Below are 12,691 nucleotides of genomic sequence, written 5' to 3' on the forward strand. Positions count from 1 at the left end.
TTCGAATGTATTCAGCGAAAAATCGCGCAACGGTAAACGTTTGCTAATAGACTCTATCAAATAGAATTTGCATGATGCTAGACTTCATACAGGTAAATATTCAGTTGATTTATTATGTTTTGGACTGATTTTAGTCACTGCCACGATAAATCAGAACACCAGTTTCGATTTCATAGATATAATCGGTAGAATGGAGAGGTATTTTGAAAACATCTAGGTTAATTTGCAATCAAACAAGTTGTTCCTAGGTGGCGACCAGTTTCCGGAAACGGTGAAATTTGATTGTGTTGAAAGTAGCCTAGAAAGAAGAAGTGCATTCACAAATATGATCAACGGTGGTTGGATTAATTATTCATTAGTTTTTTCGGGTTTGGAAGTTATACCATTCAGTCACATACAACAGGTAGTGTCTTTTACCAGACAAGTGTAACGGTGTATAAGCAGAGAGGTGAAACCTTGTAGCGTATAGTCGTCATTAAGATAGATTTTAGTTGAACGAGGTGATGGCTGTGTCGTAGTGGTCTGATTCTGCAGGATTTTCTACGCTCACATTACCGGCTACGAATCGTGTAGTACACACTCTGCTGATGTGATCGAGTGAAGTCGAAGAGAAGTAAAAGTGCTCGAAACTCACGTTTTATGACTCGTAAAATTTCTACGACAATGTTGTGTCTCGTGCAAGGTATCGCCGGAGCGACGACAAGCGAGCGAAATAGTAAAATTAATTCCTCAGATGGATCGCATGTTGAAAAACTCGACAGTACCAATGGTCACAGCAAATGGGGAATGTTGCGAAAATCAAGGTATTTATACCTAATAGTTTTGTTTCTTAATATTTTGATGTTATGTTGTAATATAAGTTATCATTTCTATTGATTTAATCTAGGACTCACTTATTTTTATTTCCATGGCTAAACGTTTATCTATTAGGGATATTTTCTTGAGAGTTTTTCTCACCGAGACGTCATTTTTGTTCACATCTAATATTGAAATTTAATTATTTCTTTTTATTTGTTTTCATGTTTGTGTTTATCTTCTAATTTAAACAATAACTGCATGTAATACAGGAGAGGGAAGAGAAAGCTATAACCGTAATCATGTGACATCAGTCCCAAAGGGAATTGATATCGTTGTACCATGTTTGAACGAGCTTGAACTGGAGGCAATTTTGGCGAAATTTCAAACTTTAATCGGAAGTGTTGAAAAATTAGTTTCATAATTTTTCGACAATACCTTAAACAGCCCCCTTGTTTCCAGTCCAAGCTCTTTCAAATGTTGTGTTGAAATATGAACTTTCTTTGGGAGCAGAATCTCATGCTTACCCGGTTAAAGCCTTTAGATATTGTGATAAACATATTATTTATATTGAAATTGGGACTTGTGTTTTCTTAAGCAAATGATATATGAGGATCATGAATGGGAGATATCATCATGACAAGCCAGAATGACTCGAAAAGGACTATTTTCTGGTGAGTTATAGTATATCTTATGTTACAGTTCTGGTGTTGAGGTATAATCTGGATATCATATTACCAAGAATGGCTGAAAAACAACGTTCCGAACTTCATCACGTCCACACAATGGCTCTCGAATTCACCAGATGCGAATCCAATGGATTATTCTCTTTGGGCCAAGATACACCAGTCTCGAGGCGCTGAAAAAAGTTATTGTCCGCGAGTGGGCCAAAATACCTGCAAGTCACATTCGGCCAAACGAAGCAACTTCTTCGCTCTCTCAAGTCATCAAGTCAAGGCAAAAGGTGGTCATATCGAGCAAAAGTGAATTGATTCTGAATTTTGTGTTATTTTTACACATTTTATACTTTGAATTAAGTAAAAGTAATTTTCCAAACTGAATTTATGGCCTTTTTAATTGGTTACACTTCGAGTGCCGGACCCTGTATTAAAAACAACGAATATATTCATTTTATTGTCTTCCTTCTGTGCCTCTTTTTATCAGAAATCACTCATGGCACCATTGGTTAAAGTTTGAAAATTTTCGATCTTGAAAAATCACATGAAATTCCGGAAATCGATTTTTTTTTGATGTCAAATGTCTTAGAATGGTCTAAAACGTTGAGATCTAGTGTCATGCCTTGGAATCACATGACACGTCGAGATTTTGTGTTATCCTGAAAATCTTTAAATCGAAGAATATATTACCTATATCCGATTCAGTTCATATTTTGCATAGGAACTTTTTTGAGATGCTTAAACCGCTTTACGAAATTAGAGATGACCCCAAAATATTGGCACCCTAGTGTGCATCCTTCTCCGTTTAGTAAAGATACAGACAAGCTCCGGATCGTGACAACATCATTCAATCTGTCTCAAGGTTATGCTAATGCCCAGGGATAAAGTTTTACAATGTCAAATAAAATCATGAACCAATTAATAATTTGATTGAAAAAGAATCATTTTTTTGGCACGTAAATGTTTCATAATAATTCCATGATCTTCTAATTCCGTCTGCAAATACTCTACTCAGTTTGCTCTACTCTTTTCATACATCTGGGGTTCAATTGTAATTTTATTTATTTGATTGCATACTGCACCACATATAGTATTACCTTCAATTTAAAGTGCATAGTTCTTTGCATTCATTGAACTTGATATACATATATGATATGCTCATCTATCGCTTCGAATGTATTCAGCGAAAAATCGCGCAACGGTAAACGTTTGCTAATAGACTCTATCAAATAGAATTTGCATGATGCTAGACTTCATACAGGTAAATATTCAGTTGATTTATTATGTTTTGGACTGATTTTAGTCACTGCCACGATAAATCAGAACACCAGTTTCGATTTCATAGATATAATCGGTAGAATGGAGAGGTATTTTGAAAACATCTAGGTTAATTTGCAATCAAACAAGTTGTTCCTAGGTGGCGACCAGTTTCCGGAAACGGTGAAATTTGATTGTGTTGAAAGTAGCCTAGAAAGAAGAAGTGCATTCACAAATATGATCAACGGTGGTTGGATTAATTATTCATTAGTTTTTTCGGGTTTGGAAGTTATACCATTCAGTCACATACAACAGGTAGTGTCTTTTACCAGACAAGTGTAACGGTGTATAAGCAGAGAGGTGAAACCTTGTAGCGTATAGTCGTCATTAAGATAGATTTTAGTTGAACGAGGTGATGGCTGTGTCGTAGTGGTCTGATTCTGCAGGATTTTCTACGCTCACATTACCGGCTACGAATCGTGTAGTACACACTCTGCTGATGTGATCGAGTGAAGTCGAAGAGAAGTAAAAGTGCTCGAAACTCACGTTTTATGACTCGTAAAATTTCTACGACAATGTTGTGTCTCGTGCAAGGTATCGCCGGAGCGACGACAAGCGAGCGAAATAGTAAAATTAATTCCTCAGATGGATCGCATGTTGAAAAACTCGACAGTACCAATGGTCACAGCAAATGGGGAATGTTGCGAAAATCAAGGTATTTATACCTAATAGTTTTGTTTCTTAATATTTTGATGTTATGTTGTAATATAAGTTATCATTTCTATTGATTTAATCTAGGACTCACTTATTTTTATTTCCATGGCTAAACGTTTATCTATTAGGGATATTTTCTTGAGAGTTTTTCTCACCGAGACGTCATTTTTGTTCACATCTAATATTGAAATTTAATTATTTCTTTTTATTTGTTTTCATGTTTGTGTTTATCTTCTAATTTAAACAATAACTGCATGTAATACAGGAGAGGGAAGAGAAAGCTATAACCGTAATCATGTGACATCAGTCCCAAAGGGAATTGATATCGTTGTACCATGTTTGAACGAGCTTGAACTGGAGGCAATTTTGGCGAAATTTCAAACTTTAATCGGAAGTGTTGAAAAATTAGTTTCATAATTTTTCGACAATACCTTAAACAGCCCCCTTGTTTCCAGTCCAAGCTCTTTCAAATGTTGTGTTGAAATATGAACTTTCTTTGGGAGCAGAATCTCATGCTTACCCGGTTAAAGCCTTTAGATATTGTGATAAACATATTATTTATATTGAAATTGGGACTTGTGTTTTCTTAAGCAAATGATATATGAGGATCATGAATGGGAGATATCATCATGACAAGCCAGAATGACTCGAAAAGGACTATTTTCTGGTGAGTTATAGTATATCTTATGTTACAGTTCTGGTGTTGAGGTATAATCTGGATATCATATTACGTACATCTTTTGATCGTCCTTCGAATATGATTTAAAATGGTATTTTTTTCGCTTCCGTTTAAATCTTAAGATCACTAGACCCGAATCCGACTTTTTTCTGCTTCGGCTGTGGCTAAGCAGCACATGTACAGCAGAAAAAAATCGGAGTCGGGACGGCCTGGTGCGGATTGATTTAATCACCAAAATGCACTGCAATCACTTAAACAAATGTGGGTGCCAGTTCGCTTTCACATCTCATCCAAGTCAGTCGATAAAACAAAACCGCTTACGTTCGGGGCGGAAGAAACCAAATACAGTATTGTGTAGTGAACAATAGAACGACCTTGAAATGAGTGAACCAATCGAACAAAAGCTACCGTCGACACGAAAGAATACAATTGTTGTTGACTTCAGGCAGTGTAAAATTCGACCTTCGATACGAGAACTTAAAGGTTTGCTTAAGGAGCAAATGCATCTTGACATTAAAGGTGTGCATTTACTTCAATGCAATAAGACGAAGAATGTTGTTTACATCCAGTTTTATAAAGAGTTAGATGCAATTCAATTCACAAAAGACAATAACAATGTGCGCTATGTGGAGCCCTAGAGCATTAAGTACAACATTCCAGTATATATGGAAGATAGTGCTATAGAAGTGCGTGTGTATGATCTTCCCTCAAGCGTCACCGATTCATATATTCGCAAAACTATGTCCCAATACGGAGAGATTCTCTCTATAGAAAAAGAAAAGTGGAAGAACTTTTTCCCCGATATTCTAAATGGCGTACTTTGTTACGCATGCGCTTGAAGAGGCCTAAACCTACTTATGTGACTTTCGGTCAAGATACAAGAATTCCGTGCAAATCACTTGTTACTTATGACAATCATATGGCCACATGTCAATATTGCCAAAAAGCTGTTCACTACGGTAAGCCATGTGATAAACTGGACAAGGAGACAACCACACCACAGGACAACGGTGCTTCCTTCACACCAATCCCAAGCAATCCCAGTACATCTGTGACAGCCACCAACAACAATGAAGCATCCCCTTCAATGAAACCATCAGTATCCCCTATTGAACACCAGCTGCAGTTAGCAATTTACCCTCCAACCAACCAGCAACTGCAACTAATGTACAACGAGGCGCATCTACAGCAACTCTCAACGAGCCCAAGACTACGATCAACAAGGAAAACGAAAAGAAAACGGAAATTACACACAACACCGACGATGAAGCAATGGATGATGAGATAAGCCGCGGACGAAGTGACCCCCGATCCTCGTTTGATGGAAATGGAAACTCATCTCAACCCCTAGAAAAAGGGTGACAACGAGATCCAATAGTAAAAAAAATTTAAGTAACAAAAATGTAAATGTAAGTAAGTAAAGCTTCTACGCAAAAGGCCAGAATAAAAATTTTATTATAAAAAAAAATGTGGGTGCTTTCAAGTTCATTCATACTTAGGCAGAGATGTCTAGTCCCCGTAAGAAAAAAATTGTCCAACGAGATCCCTTTGTTGGACCAATGAACGTGCAGACTCGATATTTTGGGTGAGATTCCTTTCATGGGAAGATTGAAACATTTTTACTTTTCTCTTATAGAAAGGTATGAAAACCAAATTTAGAACCGAGCCCCGAGTGTCATGTACCATTTGAATCAGTTCGTCGAGAAAGGAAAATGTATATATGGGTGTATGTGTTTATATGTATATATATGTAACATTTTTGTGCACTCAATTTTCTTAGAAATGGACCCGATTTTGACAAACTTAGATTCAAATAAAAGGTCTTGTCACATACAAAGTTCCTGAATTATTTTAGAATCCGGTTCCGGAATTACAGGGTAATTAGTGTAAAAATTACAATTTCAAATTACTTCCTCACTTTTCTCAGAGATAGCGTGACTTTTAACTTATGTTAAATGAAAGTACTAATGGTCCCTGACAAAACACCCAAATATCACCCGGATTCAACTTCCGGTTCCGGAATATTGAAAATTTCAAAACTGGGCTCAAATCATTTATAAACGATAGGCCTTGTCAGTTGACGGCGAAGCGAATCGACTTTGGCTTTACCAGTCCCTGGCCGGGGATATTGTTCACAAACTTTAAAATCGAACTCACTTTTCTCAGCGATTGCTTGACCTATTTTCAAAATTATTTGCAACTGAAAGGTCTTTCGAGTCTATACCCTAGTAGCACGTTAAGTTGCTGTCTTGTGTTTTTCTACAGACTGTGCAATTTATCAAATTAGTTCATATTACTATTCTAGTAACTGTTGTGTTATGGAAAAAGCGCAATTTTTCTGTGTTGTGCAACATGTCTTTAAGTTCTTCCGTTGTCACGAACATTTATTCACAATTATTGTGCAACCAATACAAAAACTCATGCATCGACCCCATTACAAATGCAGCAATTAAATCAGCGAAAAAACAATTGCGAAACTCATGGAAACAACTACGTAATGTAAACAAGAATTGAATTGATGTTAACAAAAACATAGCAAACATAATTTCTAATGAATAAGTTTCACATTTGATTTTCAATACAACTGCCCGTAACACAAACATGGAACTTTAAAAATATTCTGCACATAAATAAATGGTGATACTACATATTGTAGAATTGATCTTTTATGTTTTAGTAAATAGAAAATCGACAACGAACTGCATTTTTATGGTGAAACACCTTCGTACGTTTGAAATTTTCAAGCGCCTTCGAATGTACGTGTTTTGATGATTGCACATCAATTTCTATGAAAATAACAATCTATTCTTTTCAATGAATATGATCGGGAGAGCATTTGAAATATGTATTAAACATTCATACGCCTTTTCAGACGATTTTAATCATATTGATGTTTCAATTAATCTGAAAAATCTTGAAATGATTTTTCTTCAATATTTTACAATATGGCATCGAGGATAACAGTGTGTTTTAAAAAAAATGGTTCACCCAACGTAATGATTTATTTTGCCTAAACAAATAGAAATATAAACATGTAAATATTGAAAAGAGAAATTTTTGTTTTTATTTTTATCAAAATAGTTGTTTTTATTTTTATCAAAGTAGTTGACTTAAAAAACAACACAGTTTAGTCATTCATCTTAGTAAATTCGACATTTGTGATACGCACTGTAGGTATTGTTTTGGTGAACCCATGTACTTTAGTTGCAAAAACAAGTTGCTCAAGCGGTAATATATAACTATGAGAGTAACTATGATGAACTTAACTTTTCGTTCAATATCTTTGAAAAGTGATGTCAGGTCTGTTCATTTTTTCGCGAGATGAAAACCGAATACAAATTATCTGATTTGATTTTTGTTTTCATTGCGTATGTAATGCTGTATTTCTGAAACTTTCATGATAATATTTTCATGTCGGCAAGTTTTACGTTCATTTCAAGCAGATAAACCTGGCACAACTTATTTACAAGTTTCAAATTGTTTTTCGAAAAATGAAGAAAACTGCACACACTGACCTAAAATTTCATAAGGCAGTCAAGACAATGCGGACTCGGCAGCAAGATAGTTTTTATTGCGAGGTTTTCAATTCGGCTTATCCGTTTTTGCCATATCACTATTTTTTCTTCACAAGCGATATACAGCCATTTCGGAATATATTGAGTCCGATACAATTATGACAGCCATTTGGAAAATTTCTGATAAGTTGAACAATTGTTTTAGTTACTTCGTTTTTACATGACGATGTGAAAATTCTGGCAGGGCTTCTATTACTACTAGTGCAACGTGGGCAAGTTGGTGATTTGCTGCACAATTGTTTTAAATATACTTAAAATTGTTCTATGGTGATTTTTTCGGTATTATCGTGAAACTTAACAGGTTTAAGTTGCACAACCGATTTTAATATATTTAAAAATCTTTTTGAGCATATCTAACATAAAAAACAATTCTAAAACAATTGTAGAACCTCTTGAAAGTTACATTTGTTACTTGGGTACGGATTTCCTGAATTTTATCCTGATCCAACTTCCGGTTCCGAAATTATAGGACTATGAGTTTCAATAATTCCAAACTTTCATATAAAGCGCACCGGTACGTACATGTGCTGGTACAGAAAAAGAAAACATAACACAGCTTCTACGAACGATACACACATCTTTCTGTGTTCGATCTCACACACGAGGTAAAGAATACGAAAACTGACACCGATGCTCGGGTTTGAAAACACAGGCGAGTCCATCGAACCGAGCGCGAATGAGCACAATTTTTCAACCATGTCGATGAAACATATGCGCTGGAAGACTATAAGCAGCTTCCCGGAATGTCTGACATAATGCATTTATAATATTTTTTAAATTTGAATATGGGTTTTCGGTCAATTAATTTATTTTATTTATCAAATATTAACTTCGAGTTGCTGGCTTTCGTTTCGTAAGTTTATTTTATCATGTTTTGGGTAGAACAACCCAAATCATTTTTCGTCAAGTAGTGGATTGGCATAAATCTTCGACATCATCGTGTGAATCTTTTGGTGATAACGTCAAATTTTACAGTATTTTGTAATGTAATTTATAATTTGTCACTTTACAAACGATTTCCAAAACTTAACACAAGAACATAAGAAATATAAAATAAAAAGCATGTAATGAAGTTGACTAGACATTCCTTGTAAACTATCCGACTTTGATATTATTTGTATTGTAAATATGAAATGAATAAGCACCCCAACAAAAGCGAGAGACATACAAAAATAAGTAGAGTAAATCTCGCTTGAAACGTTCATGAGAAAAATTGCTCAAATTGCCTCGATAATACATATCGTGACATTTTTTCTGATAAATAATCTATTTTAAATTTAAGCTATTTGCTCAAAATTACTCAAATTCTTTCATTTAATTAATATATCCAGCACAATCACTATGCCTAAGTTCACACTATATTGACATGATTTTCATATACTTAGTTTTAAATCTGTAGAATGATTTTCATTCTCGACGTCACGAACAATTGAGAAAAATTTCTCAAGTGCAAAAATACGCAGGGTGGCACATAGACTTTCGATAGGTAGAGAGAAAATGCTACAAATTCAATTTCTAGTGAACAATTACAGCCGTTTCCTACCCATTTAAAGTTCTAGATACAAAAAATCGTCTTTGTGCCATACATTTTACATGGAAGAAATAAAATATAACTGCGATTATAACATTTTGGAGAGATTATTTCTCATTCAAAACTTTTCAAATTTTGAACCACGATTATTGATCTTAATCTTCGAAAATATAATAGCATAGCATAGAATAAAAAAGCTAATTTCCCCAAAAAAATATTTGGCATGTCAGGCAATATGCAGCTGTGGTCGAGCAAGCCAAATCTTCATCTTTACCGGAACGTAAACAAGAAAATATACCGTGAAGAATGTCTAAAGACGCGATGGTTACCGTTCCTACGCTGCTATGACGCTCCCTCGCTATTATGAGCTGATTTGGCATCTTGTGACGTCAAAGATAATTTGGTATTGGGCTCTCGTAAAGAGAGAACTCTCCCCATATACAAGACATAGAATGGCAATATTTAGTGCACTGAAAATCCATTCGCTTCACCAATTAGTCAAAATTCAGTTGTCAACAAAAACTTGATAATTTTTTGGACGAGAGTGAAAAATTTTGCATCCTTTGCGCACACTTACTACGATTTTTCTGAATCGACCAACATTGCGTACAATAAAATTATGTTTGAAAAATAGTACACTGAGGTCTTTTTTTATGCGGTCTTTTTTTATGCGGTTTTTTTTACGCGACTTTTTTTATGCGAATTTTCAGAGTTATGCGGTTTTTTTTTATGCGAAGTTTCAGAGTTACGCGGTTTTTTTTATGCGAATTTTCAGAGTTATGCGGTTTGCCCTTCTGCGGTTTTTTTTTATGCGAAGTTTCAGAGTTATGCGGTTTTTTTTTATGCGAATTTTCAGAGTTATGCGGTTTTTTTTTATGCGAATTTTCAGAGTTATGCGGTTTTTTTTATGCGGTACGTAAATTCGCATAAAAAAAGACTTCAGTGTATTTAGGTTACCTTTTGCCTCTATATTATTTTATTAGCTCTTTATTTAATAACAAAATTTTAATGGCACATTGCTTAAGCTCTAAGATGCCGAGAGCAAATTCTATTAGTTGTAAGCCCTACGGGTTTATTGATTCTTCAATCTTCTATAAACAGACTACGCTGTTATCAGTGTTAACGACTTTGCGTCAAGAAATAATACTACCGTTAAATGTGGAATACATGCTTTCAGCGGGAGCAAAAATTCGATTAGAGTGCATCATTGCTTATATTACGATTTGAGCCGAATCGAAGGAAATAGATGCCACAACGGTCCTCGGCGAATGACCAATAATGGTTAAAACCGGGGTGATAAAAAATAACATTACTAATAATTAATGCCAAATTCTAAGATCAGGTGAATGGAATGTTTTTATGTATTCAATCATGCATTTAACAAGGCTCAAGATTCGATAAGCTATACAGAACCGAGTTATCATTATACATTTTATAAATAAAAAACATTTTGTTTTTCTGATCACTGTGAGAACCAACTTCTGAACCTAGTATGTCATATATTTTTCGAATTAGTTCGCCGAGATCGCAAAATGTTGTCTGTGTGTGTGCGTATATGTGACAATAAAATGCACATGATTTTCTCGGACGTAACTGAACCGATTAACACAAACATACACCCAGGTCTGGTGGTCCCCTTAAACGTTGATGATTTTCTGGATACGTCTCCATGTTCCGTAATTACGAAGTAAAATTTGAAAAAAGATGTTCCTAAACAATATACTACTAGCTCTCTTAGAAGTGACTGAACCGATTAACCGATTTTTATTGCTTTTCGATTTAAATTGAAGGCCCTATAATCTTATAGAATATATGACTGAACCGATTTTACAAGCTTGGATTAAAATGCATTTTTTTTTTATTCAATAATATAATATAATATTAAGGCACACTGCTTAAGCTCTAAGATGCCAAGGATATTTACTAATCTTAATTATCGTCTAACTTAAAACTAGAGTAGTATCATTATGTAATATAGTATCTGGCGATCGGTAGTGGCCGATGAATTGAATTTAGGATGAGATGATTCCAGATGGCGATGGTAATTTTCTATGTTGGCCGCATTCTTCGGTCCGTGAGGGTCCGCGGACCACATTAAAATGCATTGTAGGTTTGTACTAGAGATGGTCAGGCAAGCATTTTTTCAAACCCGAACCCGACCGGACCCAATCGAAAATAAAACACTTTTACCCGTACCCGATGCGAACCGGAGATTATTTTTTCTTATATACCCGAATTGATAAAATATATGAAAAAATTACCCGTTATCGACCCGAACCCCGAAAAAATACAGAAAACCGAAAAAAACCCGACAAAATTTTTTAACCTGAACCCGAGCCGTGCTCGTTGAAAAAGAAAAAAAATGGTATCCGCACCCGACTAACATATCTTTATTATTTACCGGTCGGGTTTCGAGTACAAATACCCTAAACCCGACCATCCGATATCGTCGTTTTAGTTATCTTCTACCTTTTAGTCATTTATTTTATTTTATTTTTTGGTTGCATGGGTACTTTTTTGTCAATGTTCTATCCAGGATTATCGTAGTCAGCAGGTTACAGATATTATTGACATGTAAACACACACAAAATTTCATTCGGTATTTTTTTATCTTTTGACGAGTTTAGAACAGCCGTACTACCAAACACTCTCATTCCACTGATATATTATCACAAATAAACCATTAGTTGACAGCAGTACCTTAAGGTACCGCTGTGATGAAATATGGCCCAATAGTAGCTTTCAAACGAGCCTAAGTTTGTTGAAATCGGTTCAGCTATCTCTGAGTAAATTGAGCGGTAAACATATCTTCGAAAAGTGCACACATATATATACAAACACTGACATTCGACCTTGTCGAACTGAGTCGAATTGTATATAACACTATGGGTCTACAATGAGCGACAATAGAAGGTATAGCTATCGTAACTCGTGTCACAAAGCATTATAGGTATAGTGCGTTAAGTTCATTCCACTAACGTTTCTATTTTCTAATTCAGAATTCAAATGGATTTTGGATAGATAATGTACGCAAATCGAAATATTGTTGATTATAAAATTTTAAATGAATACCGTTTACATTCGTTTTACAGATCTACAAGTAGCGTAGGTTCGGGACTTCGGACGCTTCCTATTTCGTCAACCATCGAACCACTGACTTCCAATGTTCATAGCCAAAGTAACAGTCAACTATCACGAAGTCCGAGCCACAACACATCCGTGAAAAGTGATCAAAAGTGAGTATGCATATCTTACTACAGATGATTGAATCGACTGTCGAAGCTCGGTAGTCGGAATGTTGAAGAATGGAAAACTCAAGTCCGAGCGGTACGATTCGTAATTGAAAAATTCACTGCTGCGAAAGTATTGATCTTTCCACTCTCAAACTTTGCCAGGCTTTAGTCCAACTCCTAAGGCTACTTCTTTGAAATAAAAACAAAAATAGGCCTAAGTTTGAAATTTA

At 35.3% G+C, this 12,691-nt stretch overlaps 1 protein-coding gene across 3 annotated transcripts in view; it reads left to right on the forward strand.

The window, feature by feature from the left end:
• The window catches only part of LOC131428685 (GRAM domain-containing protein 2B-like), a 62,855-nt gene that overhangs the window by 24,363 nt on the left and 25,801 nt on the right, over positions 1–12,691 (forward strand). For all 3 annotated transcript variants that reach the window (XM_058592730.1, XM_058592733.1, XM_058592732.1), the window contains one exon: positions 12,321–12,464. In XM_058592730.1, coding sequence (XP_058448713.1) covers positions 12,321–12,464 — 144 coding nt within the window. The remainder of the gene's footprint in view (positions 1–12,320; positions 12,465–12,691) is intronic.

The sequence above is a fragment of the Malaya genurostris genome, chromosome 2 (genome assembly GCF_030247185.1).
Source record: "Malaya genurostris strain Urasoe2022 chromosome 2, Malgen_1.1, whole genome shotgun sequence".
Classification (NCBI taxonomy): domain Eukaryota; kingdom Metazoa; phylum Arthropoda; class Insecta; order Diptera; family Culicidae; genus Malaya; species Malaya genurostris.